Source organism: Schistocerca gregaria, chromosome X, assembly GCF_023897955.1.
Source record: "Schistocerca gregaria isolate iqSchGreg1 chromosome X, iqSchGreg1.2, whole genome shotgun sequence".
In the NCBI taxonomy this organism is placed as follows: domain Eukaryota; kingdom Metazoa; phylum Arthropoda; class Insecta; order Orthoptera; family Acrididae; genus Schistocerca; species Schistocerca gregaria.
The window spans coordinates 335,781,459-335,800,679 of record NC_064931.1 but is presented as its reverse complement, the minus strand read 5'-3'; the positions used below and the strand labels follow the sequence as shown (position 1 = coordinate 335,800,679).

The following is a 19,221-nucleotide window of genomic DNA, read 5'->3' as shown; positions in this document are numbered from 1 at the left end:
GGTCGGGTTGACAGAGGAGATAGAGAAGATCCGAAGAAGAGCAGCGCGTTTCGTCACAGAGTTATTTGGTTTGCGTGATAGTGTTACGGAGATGTTTAGCAATCTCAAGTGGCAGAGGGTGCGTTTCTGGATGAGGTATCGAATATATTGCTTTCCCCTACTTATACCTCCCAAGGAGATCACGAATGTAAAATTAGAGAGATTTGAGTCCGCATGGAGCCTTTCCGGGAGTCGTTCATCACACGAACCATACATGAGTGGAACAGGAATGGGAGGTAATGACAGTGGCACGTAAAGTGGCCTACGCCACACACCGTTGGGTGGCTTGTGGAGTATAAATGTAGATGTAGATGTAGATGAAAAGTGGTTTACTTATCTGGAGGTTAGTGACAGGGAGCGAGCAATGTATTTTAAGCAATATTACAAAAATGTTGTGGAATTGTGGCCATTAAGAAGTAGATTTTTGATTCTTAGTACTTTGAAGACACTGTAAAGCACTTGCATTTGATTTTACACAAAGCACATTTCATCAATGAGTAAAACATTTTGTGTTGGGGACTTCAGGAGTTCAGTAGGAGGTAGCAATAAAATACCGATTAAAGATATTAAATTTAAAAAAAAAGTTTATTTCAAATTGTGGCATTGCGTTAGAAGTTTCCTGTTCTTAGAACTTTGGAGAGACTGCACAGAAGTTTCATCATTTTTCTTTTTACAAAAATTATTTAGTACTATATTTACAGTGGTCCATATAATTTTCTTACACATTTTTGATACAGTGTGCTGAGGACAAGAACTTTTGCACAACAGATCAGCAGCCATAACTATTTTCCAAATTAGTTCAGCAGCTTCAGGAATGATGGTGTTGCCAACAACTTTTGTAGAGTCAAGTAACTGTATATAACTACTGTCACAGGAAATTCACATGGGAATTTCAAACTTCCTCTGTCCAATAGTCTAGTTAAATTAAACTGTTTCTCATTTGTTGTTGACCTGTCCAGTATCAAAAAAATCTGTGCAGTCACTGCACTGAAGTTTCCTAATCAATGAGTGGCAACAGAAACCAGCATTGTAAGTTAAAACTGGCAGTTCAGATTCAACATTTTTTAAATAATCTTCACTGGTATTGACATTAAAGGTATATTCACTATCATTCACACTGCTCTCAGTACTTTCATCACAACTATGCAGCTCTACAATTCTCAGCTTCTCTTGTGGGTGAACATTGAGTTCTAATACAGTCATGAGTCTTAACTTCTTTTCAGTTTCTAACAACTTCCTAAATGACATATGATACTGACATCCTGATAACTGTCTATATAGACCAAACCTTGCTTCCAGAGAATCAGTCTGGAACTTACCTGACAGAATATATGACATGTTTAGTTCCTTGCAACAGTATTCAGTTACTTGCATTAAACCATATGTTGTGAGTCCAAGTGCTGTGTGTGTTTCCACAGACAATTTACCATTCCGTGACTCTAAACTTCTCCATTTATCTAACCAAGTAAGAAATTTATCAAGAAAACTGTAACGTATGTCTCCTGCTTTATTGGTCAGAGGCTTCTGCATTTCTTCCTTATGGTGAAGTCCTTTCAGAGGTGTATTAACATTGACAATCCCCCACCAAGTCCTAATAAGATTTATAAATTTAGCGGTACCTTCCCAGTTTTCTACATTATGAACTGGCCTCAACTCAACCATGCTACTTTCTACATAATCACTGAATATTTGAGTCATCAGCTTAACATTTTGCCTTTCTAAAGGCGAAGGCCATAGGCATTTCACAGACAACCCATAAACATATTTTAACAGTTTTTGGGTTTTTAAGTCATGTACTTCTCTAACTGCAGCAAAAGATGCATACCTAACAATATCAGAATTATCAAAATCTGGATAACAAAATGTTTGCCTGTGGTTCTTCAGATTTATCCAATTGTTCCTTATGCACTTACAAATATGGACAGTGTCATGCAGAAAAAACATTGGTCTTCTACTATCTGTAGGAGATGAGTATACAAAACTAGCTTGTGGTGGATTTGCAAAGTATGTAACACATTTTCTGTTAATGGCATTATTACCTGTAACAAGTGAAACAACCTGAAAGCCAGCTGCTTCTATACCTACTACTAAAGTTCTTACAACATTAAACAAGCTCTCTGCATTAATTTTTTTCACAGGCAATACATGTACATCAGTTTTGAAAGGAGAAAGAATACACTGAATCATGAATACATGTGCACTGGTTGCTATTTCAGCAGTATCCAAAGTCATTCCAGTAATATTCCCCCCTTTATAATCTACATATGGTTTGATGTGGATCTCATCTAGCATAAAGGTAACAAATAGTTCATGTGGTTCCTAACATGAAACTTCATCTTTCAAATGACTTAAAAATTTGGATTACTTGGGTTCACATTTATATTACAACTAAGCTTCCTTAATGTGTTAGAATATGGTAGAATGACAAAACCAGATAATCGCAAAAACTTGTAAGCATGTGGAGAAATTGTAAACAACACAGAACAAAAAATCAAAACCTCTGGGTAAAATTTATGGTGTGCCTTGGATTGAAGACATAATGCACATTGTGACCTCAAGAATGAAACAACCTTCCTCTTACCTTCTTTCACTGGTAATGCTTCAAGAAGGGAGTGAATAATGGACATGTGTAAATCACTTTCCCTGCCACTAATATAGTCTGTACACAGCTTAATCATGTTTTCTACTTCAGTTACATTGCAAACTTACTCTGGAAGTGTGCTGGCAACAATCTCAACACCATTTACATACAATTTAACACTGAGGTTTCTGTTAAATACACAATATCATGTGGAGTTTTCTCAAAGTTAAGGCAGAGGAACAATATACAGTCTTCTTTCAGAACTTTACTCCACTGTTGATTTAATGTAACATTCTCACCTTTTTTTCAAAAATTCACTATAATCTTGAAAACTGTCATTTTCCCTTTGTGCAGAAGCTGTCTCTATACTTTCAGATATAGCTTTACTTAAGGCATCTGCTTCTAGCCGTTGTCTTCTTGACTTGGGAGCTCTCGTTGAACATCTTGTCTTGAGCTTAAATAACTGGGACAGTTTGGCAGGACACTGCATTTTCTTTCAGTCTTGGTTTTTCTAGAGGCAATGTCAAAGTTCTCCCTGTTTTCCAGTCAACTGCTGTGCTTTGAAGAATTAGGTCATTCTGACTGAAGTGTTCTTGACAAACCTGGAAAGGAAATTAAAAGAAAATTGTTCCATAATAATTTTGAAATTAATTAATTGTACTTAAGATATAAAGATTTCACATTAGTGAAAGTATGCCGCACATCTTTGACACAATGTGAGATAAGTTCTTAACATTACTTTTAAATGTTTTGTTGTTAGTAATGCAAAAATGCTACTCATCAAATGAAAAAACTTTAGGGCCAGGGCATTTGGTAGCCTGACTTGCATTTGTAACTGCTAGCCCAAATCAAATATACTGCTTACATTGGTATCTATAGTTTTACATTAACTTACACACTTTACAGTTAATACACACTGAAACATTCTAAATCGGAACAATAAAAATCATTTAAACAATACTTTCAATGAAAGTAAACAGTGGAGTCTTTGTAGTTGTAATTTATTCTTGCGAAATTAGCTTTGGTTTTTTGTTAATAATGAAACTTGTTACTACTTACCACTGAATGTTCAGAGGGAGTGAAGTTCGGCCGTCGAATAGCATGTGTCCACTTCTTCCTCAGTTCAGCGTCCTTTGGAAATCTGAACACAGATATCTTTTTCCCAGTCTGGTAGTTGGCAGTACAGCCCGGTACACAGCACTTATTCACCATAGTGTAACGGACAAGTACTTTGTGATGGTGAAAGAGGTATCAATATAACAACAGTTTCAGCAACTCACAGCTTGACACTTGAAAGCAATCCACTCACAGCAATATACTATCGCGATATTGGGCCACTTGTCGTGACATCACGGTGACATGGCAACCCTTTTTGGTTGGCCTTGTTTTCTCGGATGTGTCGCTATCAGCATCTACATATGTACATATCACTATCTCATGACTTATGTCACCTCAGTGTATTATTACACCTCCTTTGGGCATGTCCAGTTTTGCTTAAAAAATTACCATCCAGTGTAATGAAGTACTCAGATAGTTGATATGATCATATCCCAGCTATTACTGAAGAATGTGGTCTAGTGTCAGATGTCTTTTAGAAATTAAGGAAGTTGGAATTTACCTGTTCATTTGCGTCTACTGTTTGTGCTAAATAACGAGTGCAAATAAAAAAAGCTGTGTTTCACACTAGTGGTTTTTCCTGAATTCCTGCTGATACTTTTAGAGAAGCTTCTTTTCCTGCAGGAATTTCATGATGTTTGAAAATAATGGTCTGTATTTGTGTGCATCTGTTTGTGTAGCCTGCATGAAAACAAGGAGTGATGTGCTCTTTGGCAGCAATGTGGAACTGTCGAGTGCACTTGAGATGCTCATTAAATGTGAACAAGAAAAAGGACAAGTTTCCTTAACGTATATAATGTAAAATCAAATTTTAATTCTGTCAAAGCCCAATGCCTTGTTTGCTTTAAATAGTCTTAATTGTTTTCCATTTCCAGGAGTTGTTATATCAATATCCCTCATTAATACCTTTTTAATAACTGAATGTCATGTTTTAGTTTTCTGTAAACTGTCTTCTGTTTAAACATAAGATGAATTCATGAGAGATTGAATGAGACATTTGGATCCATTCATTGACAGTACATATGACCAGAATGTCCTAGAATTTTGTGTTATATATTTTACCAGAGATGATTGTATGTTTCATGCAAAGCCCTGCTTGAGATTTTCACTCTGCAGCAGAGTGTGCACTGATATGAAACTTCCTGGGAGATTAAAACTGTGTGCCAGACCGAGACTTGAACTTGAGACCTTTGCCTTTTGTGCGCAAGTGCTCTGTCAAGCAAGAGCTTCTGTAAAGTTTGGAAGGTGGGAGACGAGGTTCTGGCATAAGTAAAGCTGTGAGGACAGGTCGTGAGTCGTGCTTGGGTAGCTCAGTTGGTAGAGCACTTGCCCGCGAAAGGCAACGGTCCCGAGTTCGAGTCTCAGTCTGGCACACAGTTTTAATCTGCCAGGAAGTTTCAAAGCCCTGCTTATTTATGGATTCATGATCTGCTAATAAGTGTTCTCTCATCAGTTTCTGTGCAGTGCTTTTGTTACAAGTGTATAGTAGTATCTGTTTTTGCAACATTCTCCAAATGGAATCATTAAACCAAAGTTTTTGTTGTCTTTTATTACTTTGCTTGGTATATATTGATCTAACCCACAGTTTATAATGCATTTGAGCTGTAACCACCATTGTCATGTGTGTGTGTGTGTGTGTGTGTGTGTGTGTGTGTATAGTTTTACAGATTATCTTTATCCTTTAGTGATCATCATTCCAGGATGTCTAAAATATTTCTTTTGCATGTGCACTGTCAGTTTAGTTGTTCAAGACAGTTGTCCGAAAATATATTAACTATTACTTTGCAGAGTTGACTGTCATTACTGCTGATAATGTCTACATAATATTCCCAGTTGACACTGAGTATGTTAAAATTATCACATATTACTACTGTAAGTTCAGGATACTTCTGTGCCAATGAGTTAAGGCTGTCTTTGAATGACTCTGAGACCAATATTTCCAAATCTTGTGGCCAGTGGAAGCATTCAGTTATGAATCTAACAAAGAAATGCCACTAACTCGACCTCATATTTTAAGAAGGAAAAAGAACACTTGCGAGATATCAGCCCAAGAAATTGAACCTGCTTGAAATTTTTGGCCTTAATTCAAATAGTATGCAGTTATGGACTTCTGAACATACATCTTTTAAACATGCAGGTGCATTGGTTACCAACTGCTCCGAACTTTAAATTACTCCTCTCTAGGAATATTTCATGCAAATAAAACAACTTATAAATTCATGAACATGCTTTTTGTAAGCTTCTTACATCTACTCCAGTGTCACATCAAGAAGAAGGTACTCAGTATCAAAAGGTTCCTTTTGGCAGACTGACTTGTATTTAATTATTTGAAGAATCAAATTGCTAGCAATTCTTTTTATTACTGTGACTGGTTTCAAGAGATCTTGTAACATCATTGTTTCTACATGCTTGTTACAATACTGAAAGTCATACATTGATGTTGCATCATTTAAAATGTGGCAGGGAACATCAGCTTGTCACAAGTAAGATAACACACAATTAAAACATACAGCATGTTGTGCTGAAATCCCCAGTATACTGAGAACCTTCCACTCTATGGTGTAGTACACATTATTTTGAAACTTCCTGACAGATGAATACAGGTCTTGAACTCTGTACCTTGCCTTTCATGTATATTAAACATAATGGCTCAGCTACTCTGAAATGATTCACAAAACCCATCCTCACAAATTTCAATTCTACTCGCACCTCTCCTCTACTTCACAGAACCTCTGCTACATACCTAGCTAAGTCAACACACATGGAGGATAATATATCATGAAGAAATGGCTTAGCTACGGTTTAGGTGTTGTTTTCAGACTGAATCATTCAATTTGTTATAGGTTGTGTATAGTTTTGAAACCTCATACAGATTATAACTGTATACCTGACTGAGAATCAAGCCCAAATCCTTGCTTTTCATGGGCAATGAATTTCGACAATGCTAAACATGGAAAAAGAAGAAAGGGATGTAACTGAAATACTTTCATTTTGTTGATGGTACCTATAGTACACATGAAGTTATAGAAAAATTCCATACAGAAAATTTAAAAGTAAAGCTCAAAATCAATTATAATGAGACTAAAATAATATATAATCAATGCAGTAGAAGAACTTCACATGGAAATTTTAAATGTAATGCTCAAAATCATTATGTAATTTATGTGATATGGTTCATTTCTGCAGCATTTGATTTAATTATTTGAACCATGGGTATATCCACTTATGATGTATAGGTCATTTTTACAGAATTTTATCTATAAGGGGTGTTCAAAAAGAAATGAGCCAGAGTCTGGAATGTGCAAACCAGTGACAGGAGGTTAATATTGTGATGTGTGTAATGAGATGTGGTACCAACCAGAGTGTGAAAGTTCACAGCCTATTGCTATAGGGCAGGCATGCACGTCGCATAACTATACAGAGCTAGCAGCAGCATGCACCAATCATCCAATGCTGGTGTAATGAGATGTGGTACCAGCCAGAGTGTGAAAGTTCACAGCCTATTGCTATAGGGCAGGCATGCATGTCGCATGACTATACAGAGCTAGCAGCAGCATGCACCAATCATCCAATGCTGCCAGTCACATTGCAGACAGTGACATGGAGGCATCAACAGAAGAGCAAAGAGGTGTTGTTCATTTTCTGACAGTGGGAGTAGTTGTAGGAATGGATATTCATTGACGAATGCCACAAATGCACTGCGAGCAATGCATGTCCCTTGCAAGGGTCAAGGTGTGGCACAAGCACTTCAGGGAAGGACAGGTGTCGTTAGCTGATCAAGATGGATCCCTTCTGATAGACTTCCTGCAGCAGAGGACATCAGTGGATGACCAGTGTTACTCACAAACCTTGACCATCCTTCACCAAGCAATCAAATCCAAATGACCAGGCAGTCTCACCCATGGAGTCATTCTGCTCCATGACAATGCAAAGCCTCATGTGGCAAACACAGTTGTGGCACTCCTGCAGAAATTCAAATGGAAGGTTCTTGGCCACCCTCCATACAGTCTGGACCTCTCTTTCTGTGATTATGCCATTTTTGGTCCCCTTAGAAAGGCTCTGAGGGGCAAACGATTCACTTCAGACAACGACATCCTGCTGTATGTGAAGAACTGGTTAACATCACAGCCCCAGGAATTTTATGAGACAGCCATTCACCACCTTGCGTCACAGTGGGACAAGTGTCTCAACAGCCAGGGTCAATACTTCTAACATACAGGTATTGGTGTCTGTAATTATGCTTGCGGCTTGTTTCTTTTTGAATGCTCCTTATATTATCTGAACTGTAGGTACATTCCTTGAGTAATTATACAAAATTTTACAGTGTACACGTGTCAGTCAAGAGAACAATTTTGTACATTATACAAGTATATCTTTCTCATCCACATTCATACAGACTTTTTTATGTCATTAGTTATGAAATTTCCCACCAGAATTGCATAAGAGATGAGTGCCTAAATAGACAAAATTTTTACTGTAATGAAATATTTAAAAATGTTGTTTTTTGCTTATTCATAAACAGACTCTATTCAGTTACCAATCATTCACCATGTGGGAAAAATGCCAATTGTTATCAAGGTCACAGATTAGTGATTAATTTCATGATAGGCACCTTTAGGTGGAACCAGCAACATATCAGATGGGTGGCTATGTATAATGCTCTACATGTAAAGTTTAATTTCAGTGCATTAATTAATAAATATCTCTTCAACTTAGACATTGTCTACCACATAAAAACAATAAAATGGAGAATAAATGTTTGCCAAACTTGTGAAGCAGAGTTAACAAATTCAAAACCTAAGCTGAAACGACTGAAATAAAGTGGGAACTCTATTATAGAATAGCATGATTTAGTTATTAAAGAAAATGGCCAAATGATACAGGCATTACATATGTAACAACTTTTTAAAAGCGAATACTTGCACATATTGAATAACATTTTAAGCAAAATGTTAACTACCTATTCATTGGCACACAGGCTGTACAGCAGATATCAACAATTTTACCACCAGCACCACTGTTAAATTAGGTGTGTGTAATTTTTGAAAGGGTAATATGGTCAGTAATGAGCAGTCAATTGCATATAAGGTTGTAGATAATGAATTGCTATTTACAACTCACTTGAACTACATAAAGATCATCTCCACTACAGAAGACTGCCTAAAAGCAGAGTTGTATAGTTAGTTGCATTCTGCACCTGGCCTTACATTAGGATCTCATTATTGCAGAGATAGTCAGAATGGTGGAGGTACTGCCATATCTCATAAAAATTGGGTAAAATATGGGGGTTTGACTTAGTTATTGAAATAAAGATAATGATTTCAAACTTGAAGTTCTAGAAACCAATATATTTATTCGTTACCTTTATTGTTTTGCAACTGGCAGTATTAACATATTGTACAAAAATCTTGGAATAGTTATAAATAAATTTCACCAAAACAAAGAAATTCTTTTTTTTATATTCACTTCAATGTTGATTTTCAAACTTCAAGTAATGTGAGAGAATCTCTGTTGTCTCTCACAAGATTTTGCAGTCTGAAAGATACTGCAATATTTCCCATGAGATGCAAAAACCATTCCAAAAACAACTTTAGACCAAATATTTTATGTAGCTGTTTGTTTTCTGGGGTAGCGCAGAATTATCCTGCTAAATTTACTTACTAATAACAGTATTTTGTTATTTCGATAAACATCCCTAATGATTGTCACATAAGCAGTGACATAGAAAATTCATGTTTTTGAATCCAGAAAGCTCTATGCAACAGAAACTGCAGATCTTTTTGCCATTTTCATTGTGAAATTGCCAACTTATTCATGTCTGGGCTAGTAACAGAGGACTGATTACCTGAGTTTCCTGCTAGTGTAGTGAAAGGTGTTTGCTACTGCATGGGAGGTCTTGTTTCTTTTCTAACCTTCATGGAGGCAGATAGAGTATCAGTAATGCAATTTTAAGAAATTCTTGTTCCACCAATATGTTTTCTTGCTACCTTTATTCTATACTGGCGCCCTGTGGATGTCAATATGAAACTCTTGTAGAATTTCGTACTTGTTACTGCCTACCTTTTTCCGCTTCTGTCAATAATTGAATTGACCTAAGTGTGGTACTGAATGATTTTTAAGTGAATTTCGTTATGAATCTTCACGCACTCGTAAATTTGCACACTTTCATGGTAGGTCAGCACTGGGAAACCGGCATGACTGGTCTCAACTTTCACACAGACCATTTAATGGCCAAATGCAGATAAAATTTTCCTAATTCATAATGATATGGGGTACTTTGTCTTACTAAATGAGTTATATTACCTGGATAAGCTGAAATTCATTTTTATTAGTACAGTGCATACTAATTAGCATTTCTTCATTCATATATATCTTATGTTTACGTGTTGTGTTTAACACACTAATCAGCATTAATATCATCTTACACATGATTGAAAACAGTCTGACAAAGTCCGGATAGTTTTTCAATTTCACGTCTGTGCATAGTATGTTGGTAGAACTTTGTTGCCTTGCGTATTATGCTGTGTAGCAGACTTTATCACTGTGTGGATCAGCATAATGAAAAGGCGAGGGGTCTCGCTCGTTTTGTCCATGACTGTACCATTAATTTTTGAACAGAGGTACAGTTACTGAATGTCTGTAAGTTGACAAAGTTATTCCACTCTTTAAAAAAAGGTGAGAAAAATAATATAGGAAATTAAAGACCTATATCATTGTTACCTGTGGTCTTTTTTTTCCTACGGGTTCACAGCCACTAAGCATTTCTTCAGGGAAGTCATTTTCCTGTCTCAACCATTTTATTTTGAGATAACCTCTTTATTTCATTATTTAGTGAATAGCTGATTTCACCCCCTTCAGTATTATCAAACTACTATTTCATACATGAAATTTGTATGTAAATAGGAAAGGAAAGTTACCCTCTTGTGTGTTTTGCCCCTGTGACAGCATGCAACACATCAATATGTATTAGTGTAATTATTTAAAATGGAAATTACCCATGCTATGGTCACAATCTTAAAATCAAATGAAGTGTGTATCATGACATAGTGACAAAGCTTTGTGTGGGTCCGATTTTTTTCCATTTTCCATATGGATTTCATGTTTGAGATATTAGCTTGATAAAGCACTAGAGAGAAAAATAAGCTAGCAGCTAAATAATGAGATGAAGTGGTGGTTTTAAAAAAGAAACAGCCTTTGCAGGAAAACGACTTCCTTCAAGAAATTGCTACCTGTGTATAGTAAACTTCTGGAATGATTAATTGATTTTCTTGAAAGAAACCAAATCCTATGCAATGCTCAACATGACTTCAGGAAGAATAAATCTGCAACAAGTGCTATAAAAGAGTTCATACACTGTACCCTAGTTGCTCTTGTCAACAAATAAAACAAAACAAAACACCTGGAATCTTCATAGATCTATAAAAAGCATTACATGCCAACAACAGCAGAATTTTATTAGAGAAATTGTAGTACTATGGCATTAGAGACAACCTTTTGAACTGGTGTAGGTCACATCTTAGAAACAGGAAACAGGAAATGGCAATAGAACGCAATTAACAAGGGTGTGTTGGAACTTTCGCCTCTTATTGTTGAAATATTACATAAAGTGTGCTCCAGGGTTTAATTATGAAACCAATGCTGCTCTTTTTATATGAAAAAAGTACCACTGAGTATAACTGCTACTATCAGTACACTCTTTGTGGATGATACCATTATCCTCTTTAGTAACAAAAATTATCAAAATCTTCAAGAGACCATAAACAAGAAACAAGTGATTTTGGTGATTAATTTAAATGAAACAACCATATAACCACCATACAAAAAATCTGCCCTCCTGTACTTACACATGATAGTGCAGCATAGAGAGTTGCAGCAATCAGTTTTCAGACTGAAGACAAAAAAATAAACACACACAGTGCCATTACTACACTTATTATAAAGTATCACGAAAGGCAGTAGGGATAATATACATCATGTGCATTTTCAGACTACATATAAACAACTGCACTAGCTTTCAAGAGTTGAGCATAATCAAGGGAACATAACATATTAATGCCAGACGAATTACAGAACAAAGTAAAACTTAGTTGCAAGGAATTTGACATAAAACAGTATCTGAAACAAATAATTAGAAAAGTTTTCTAATTGAAGATATCTGTTTAAGAAAAGTAATGACACAAACAATAATAAACCAGTTACATGTAGTACTGTTCCCCATAGCTGGCACACACGATAGACAATAATAGCATACTCTCTTTGATACCAAATGTTTCGAGAGCTATTGTCTCATTCCTGTCCTAACAATAAGTTATGAGGATGCATCAAAGAGCTCTTCATGGTACTTGATAGTATGTAATTTGACTTTCCAATACATCTCAGACATGATCAATAGGAGTTAGGCTTGATCTTTCATTCATGTGGTATATGTTTTCACCTGCATGAAATTCATCATCCACCAGAGCTGTTCAAAGCATACAGATATTATTGCCTATGCAGAAGTTGTACATGTGACTGCAGTACTTCATCCCTATAAGAACCTTGCATCTGACTACCAAAGAAACAGTGAATATCTGAATGCCGAGGTAATGGAACTGGTGCCCTCACTAGGACCCCCTGATGACAAAATTGTTTTCCTTACATTATGTACTGGCTCCTACTGTCTTCCCAGACAAATGTGAAATTAATGGTGTTCATCTGAGGAAGACACATTCATTCTTCAGTCTCAATGTTGCTGATGCCAAAATAAAGCAAACAGACCCGTCTCTGTAATGTCCTGGATGGTAGAGAACATTTTTCACCTCTGGGATGTAAATCAACTGTTCTGAACTCAAATACATACACTCCTGGAAGTTGAAATAAGAACACCGTGAATTCATTGTCCCAGGAAGGGGAAACTTTATTGACAAGTTCCTGGGGTCAGATACATCACATGATCACACTGACAGAACCACAGGCACATAGACACAGGCAACAGAGCATGCACAATGTCGGCACTAGTACAGTGTATATCCACCTTTCGCAGCAATGCAGGCTGCTATTCTCCCATGGAGACGATCATAGAGATGCTGGATGTAGTCCTGTGGAACGGCTTGCCATGCCATTTCCACCTGGCGCCTCAGTTGGACCAGCGTTCGTGCTGGACGTGCAGACCGCGTGAGACGACGCTTCATCCAGTCCCAAACATGTTCAATGGGGGACAGATCCGGAGATCTTGCTGGCCAGAGTAGTTGACTTACACCTTCTAGAGCACGTTGGGTGGCACGGGATACATGCGGACGTGCATTGTCCTGTTGGAACAGCAAGTTCCCTTGCCGGTCTAGGAATAGTAGAACGATGGGTTCGATGACGATTTGGATGTACCGTGCACTATTCAGTGTCCCCTCGATGATCACCAGAGGTGTACGGCCAGTGTAGGAGATCGCTCCCCACACCATGATGCCGGGTGTTGGCCCTGTGTGCCTCGGTCGTATGCAGTCCTGATTGTGGCGCTCACCTGCACGGCGCCAAACACGCATACGACCATCATTGGCACCAAGGCAGAAGCGACTCTCATCGCTGAAGACGACACGTCTCCATTCGTCCCTCCATTCACGCCTGTCGCGACACCACTGGAGGCGGGCTGCACGATGTTGGGGCGTGAGCGGAAGACGGCCTAACGGTGTGCGGGACCGTAGCCCAGCTTCATGGAGACAGTTGTGAATGGTCCTCGCCGATACCCCAGGAGCAACAGTGTCCCTAATTTGCTGGGAAGTGGCGGTGCGGTCCCCTACGGCACTGCGTAGGATCCTGCGGTCTTGGCGTGCATCCGTGCGTCGCTGCAGTCCGGTCCCAGGTCGACGGGCACGTGCACCTTCTGCCGACCACTGGCGACAATATCGATGTACTGTGGAGACCTCATGCCCCACGTGTTGAGCAATTCGGCGGTACGTCCACCCGGCCTCCCGCATGCTCACTATACGCCCTCGCTCAAAGTCCATCAACTGCACATACAGTTCATGTCCACACTGTCGCGGCATGCTACCAGTGTTAAAGACTACGATGGAGCTCCGTATGCCACGGCAAACTGGCTGACACTGACGGCGGCGGTGCACAAATGCTGCACAGCTATCGCCATTCGACGGCCAACACCGCGGTTCCTGGTGTGTCCGCTGTGCCGTGCGTGTGATCATTGCTTGTACAGCCCTCTCGCAGTGTCCGGAGCAAGTATGGTGGGTCTGACACACCGGTGTCAATGTGTTCTTTTTTCCATTTCCAGGAGTGTACATTAATCCTTGTTCCACAGATCATGCATATGACATTTTGTAATGATGTGGAATGTGTCACTTTAACATAAGTTTTCTTTACACAAAATATCTTTTTTCTTCTTTTCCAGTTTCTGAAATTTCATCTACTGACTAGAAGGTGTCGTCATTCAGAAATTCTTTTAATTTGCTTTTAAATCTTGGTTGGATATCTGTCAGACTTTTAATGCTATTTGGCAAATGACCAAAGATTTTTGTGGCAGAATAATTCACCAGTTTCTGTGGCAGAGTGATACTTAATCCAGAATGGTGAAGATAATCCTTTTGCCTAGTATTGTAGGTATGCACTTCGCTGTTATTTTCGAATTGGGATGGGTTATTAATAACAAATTTCATAAGTGAATATATGTACTGCAAAGGTACTGTGAATATCCCGAGTTCCTTAAATAAATGTCTGAAACGTGATGGTGGATGGGCTCCAGCTATTATTTTGATTACACATTTTTGTGCAATGAATACTTTCTCTCTTAATGATGAATAGCCCCAAAATATGATGCCATGTGAAAGCAGTGAATGAAAATAGGCATAGCAGGCTAATTTACTGATATGTTTATCACCAAAATTTGCAACAACTGTAATAGCATAAGTAGCTGAACCTAACCATTTCAGCAGATCATTGATGTGTTTCTTCCAATTCAATTTTTCATCAATGCACACACCTAGTAATTTGCATATTCTGCCTCAGCAACGGACTTCTGTTTATAGTCTATATTTATCAATGGTGTTATGCTATTTACTGTACAAAATGGTATAAACAGTTTTTTCTCAAAATTTGCAGAGAACCACTAAATAATTTTCTGAAAGACATTTGCCTGTTGGTTGTGATTACTATACTTGTATCATCAGCAAAAAGAACTAGGTTTACATCTTCATGAATATAGAGTAGAAAGTCATTAACATATATTAAGAACAATAAGGAACCCAAGACTGAACTCTGCGGGGCACCATTCTTGATACCTCCCCAGTTAGAGGACTCTGCTGATTTTTGTAGGCTATCTGTACTGATAATTTCAACCTTCTGCATTCTTCCAGTTAAGTATGAAGTAAACCATTTCTGCACTGCCCCACTCATACCACAAAAATTCAGCTTATCTAGAAGAATTTCAGGGTTCACACAACCAAAACCCAATGAGAGATCACAAAATATCCCAGTGAGTAATGTTCAGTTATTCCATGCATTCAATATTTGATCAGTGAAAGCATATATAGCATTTTCTGTTGAAAAGCGTTTCTGAATACCAAACTGGCATTTTGTTAGTAATTCATTTTTACAAACATGTGATGCTACCCTTGAATACATTACTTTTTCAAGAATTTTGGATACAGCTGTCAGAAGTGAGGTAGGGCAGTAGTTGTTAGCATCAGACCTGTCCCCTTTTTTATGCAATGGTTTAACAATAGTGTATTTCAGTCTATCTGAAAAAATGCTGTGTTTCAGTTAGCTACTACATATGTGACTAAGAGTTCTTTCTTTCCAAACATTAATCCCAACTTGGCGGGGTCTGCTGCTATAGTCAACCAGATGTGGCATGTTAATTTGAAGGGGTGGTCAGATGCCCTTCCTGTCACCAATGTGACTGAGAATCCTACGTATTAAAAGCTTTTAGTGCTCTGTTGGAAATGCCATCAATTCCATGTGAGCTTTTACTTTTCAGTTAATTTATTATATTCCTAATTTCAGTATGAGGGGTGGGTTGACTTTCAGTTTTATTAGATTGCATAGGTATTGCCTCTTCCATATACTGCCTTACATTTTATAATGATTAGCTGGATCATGTTTTCTCTACCACACTTAAAAAATGATTGTTAAAAATGTTTTCTACTTCTGACTTCTTGTTAACAAACTTTTCATTGACTCTGATAGAAATATGGTCTTCCTGTGCTCTAGTTTGCCCTGTTTCCCTTCTAACAATATTCCAAATTGTTTTAATTTTTTTATCAGATGTGCTAATCTCAGACATAGTGCACATACATCTGGACTTTTTAATAACTTTTCTTAATGCGGTGCAGTAGCTTTTATAATGTTTCACTGCTTCGGAATCAGTACTCCTCCTGGTACAAGATCCATTTCCCTTTTCTGTTTACAAGATATTTTTATTCCTTTAGTAATCCATGACTTTTTACATAGTTTCTTACAATTATGTTTCAGTGTTTTCTTAGGGAAACTGTTTGAAAATATTTTCACAAAGGTGTCATGAAATAGGTTAAATTTTAAGTTAGCATCAGGTTCCCTATACACCTCATCCCAGTCCAACTGTTGCAAGCTTTCCCTAAAATTTTCAATTGTTAATTCGTTAATTGAACACACTATTTTGGATGACTGTTTTGCATTACTGTATGGAGCAATATTATGTACTGTAACTAGCTGTGTATTATGACAGGCCTTTCTTTACAGAAAAGTTTTTATTTCATTAAATTTGTCTTGATCTATGAAAAAATTATCAGTGCGCTGCTTTCCTATACCACCCGAGTAGGAAAATCAATAACTGATGTCAAATTGAAAGAACCAAGAAATACTTCAAGGTCAAGCTTTCTATCAGAAAATCTACATTGATATTCCCACAAATAATAATTTGCTTTCCTCTATATGACAAATAGCACAACAAAGAATCCAAGTTTTTAAAAAAATAGTTGAAAACTTCCCAGTGGGGACCTATACATGGCTAAAATTATAAAATTGCCATTATTTAGTTTAAGCTCACACACACATTCTATATGTTACTCTCCGCAAATTTTTTAGTTTCCAAATTTTTCACACTGTGGCAGATTTTAACATATATGACAACTCCTCCCCTCTCGATAGTATCTCTACTTACATGAGCTGAAAGCTTATATCCACCTACATTTACCATTCCCTTACATGTGACTACATGATATCAAACATGCACCCAGTCAAGAAACTGCAACTCTTGCGATAGCTGTGTAGACTATTATATGCCAGTTATTTGTCCTGATTGTTTGACCTGACCTTGGCTTAAAATCATAATTTTTCATGCACTAGAGCTGTCATCAAAGCCTTGAAATGCCATTTTGTGATACATTCAATGCCTTTGGGATTTGAGTCTGTTTTGGAAGAAATGCGAGACATGCAAGAATATCACCAAGCATAAGAGCATGCAGATTGGGTCTTTGTGGTACTGTATAGTATGTTACACCAAGAGATTGTATTCTGCTCACAGCAAAAATGCAGGTATCACTAAGACACTGTGGGTCTAACACACTTTTTTGTTCTCTTTGTTGAAATATGTAATATTGTTTTCTTATACAGGTGGTACAGTTCTGTTTTGTAGAGACACTGCTTGTAGAGACAGTGTTTGCTCACCTTTTCTCTTTCTGTTTTCATTTTATTTTCCCAGTTATGCTTAATTTTTTGACTCAGGTGCATTTAATCAGGCATACGTGATGATGACAATTTTTCTGTATGTTTACTTATCTGAACATGTATTATTAACTGGTAACAATTTCAGAACAACAGCAACACTCACAAATACATGCATAAATAAAAAGACTATTCACTATGTGTGTGTGTGGGTGTGTGGGTGTGTGTGTAGACACGTGCATGTATGTGCGAGTGTGCATACATTAATAAACTGAAATCTTGATTTATAACATGAATTTGCATAATTATGTCTGGCTATTCATTGCACTTGAAATCTTTCAGCTGATGAAATGGACCAGGCAGATGAAGAGCTGAGAGAAACAATACAGAATATTTGGCCTCTTCAAGCAAAGAAGATGCTAGATCTTCTGATACCTAGGAAAGAAGGTGAGTAATGGGTGTGAATTTTACATGTGGATAAGAAAGCAGACATGTTATACAATAAAATACTGTACATATATCCTCTCTCAAATTCCAAGCCTCACAATTTTTATGATTACCACAGGTCAAAAGGTTTTTTTTTATGTTCCATGGAAGCAAGTTGTGGGTATATCACTAGGATGCAGAACAATCAAATTCATGGATAGTTTTTCCCTAAAAGCCAAATATTTACATCTATGTTTGCTTAAGCAATAAAAAATATATTTGATAATTTTGTCTTGAGCAAAATGCTATTTTTTCTTCGTCATTATTGCCCATACATGTTTCAGTGTTATTTCACCATCCTCAGCATGTTTCTATTTCATTATAAAAAAATATAAATATTACAAAAAATTTGATTGTTGGCATCACTGTTAGGCTGTTTGGATTACAGATGATATATTAATACTGTTTGTTGTTTCCAATTCAGTAATTCTTTTTTTAGTATAGTCAAGTTTTCATATAGTATATTCTCTTGGTAGTACTTAAATTTCATCACAATTCAAAGTCTTTATGCACTATCCAAAATTTCCTGTAAAAGTGGAAAGACTTACTCACAACAAAAATGTTTAACTATATATTAAATTTAGTAAGTCCACTGAAAGCTGATCGGACATAGACTGATATTGCATTGTATACCTCTATGCATGAATATTGCACTTCTGTCAGTAACCAGGTTGAAATTTTCGACTTATGTGTGTAACTCATGTTTATGTGTTGCATCACTAACATGGTATACAATGTCCATTTGTGTATAGAGTAATTCTTGGCAGTGGATCACATAAAAGCAAATATGTATCAATGTGACATTGCCAGTATCCTGAGATAATTGAATAAGTCCCTACAGGAGCATGTAGCATAACCTTGATCATAATTCTGATCACTTTTATGTTTATGATAAAAAATTTATTTTCTTGTGATTACTTTCCTCAGAATATTATAGCATACAGCACAAGTGGCTGCGAATAACCTATGTAAGCAAATTTTTTGTGTTGAACTTAAATCATTCATAATTTTTTTGTATGACGGATTGAAAACATTGCACTCTCAATATTTCTTGGTCTCTACATAATATAATACGCTTAAACTTGGTAAGTAAATGTGCATATATATTATGATGTACAGCTTACAAATATATTCAGTCACAGCTTCAACTATGCCTACATACATACTCCACAAGCCACCATGCCATTCATGGCGAGGGGTACCCTGTACCACCCTCTCCTGTTTCAGTCACAAATGCAGTAGGGGAAAAATGACTATCTACATGCCTCCACATGATCCCTAATTTATCTTGTCTTCATAATACTTACACAGAATGTACACTGGTGACAGCAAAATGACTCTGCAGTGAGCTGCAAATGATAGTTCTCTAAATATTCTCA

The 19,221-nt window shown here is 37.1% G+C and overlaps 1 protein-coding gene across 1 annotated transcript in view; it reads left to right on the top strand.

Moving 5' to 3' along the window:
* Positions 1-19,221, top strand: part of LOC126298058 (voltage-dependent calcium channel type A subunit alpha-1) — an 860,595-nt gene that overhangs the window by 712,739 nt on the left and 128,635 nt on the right. The window contains exon 33 of the mRNA XM_049989377.1: positions 17,699-17,803. Coding sequence (XP_049845334.1) covers positions 17,699-17,803 — 105 coding nt within the window. The remainder of the gene's footprint in view (positions 1-17,698; positions 17,804-19,221) is intronic.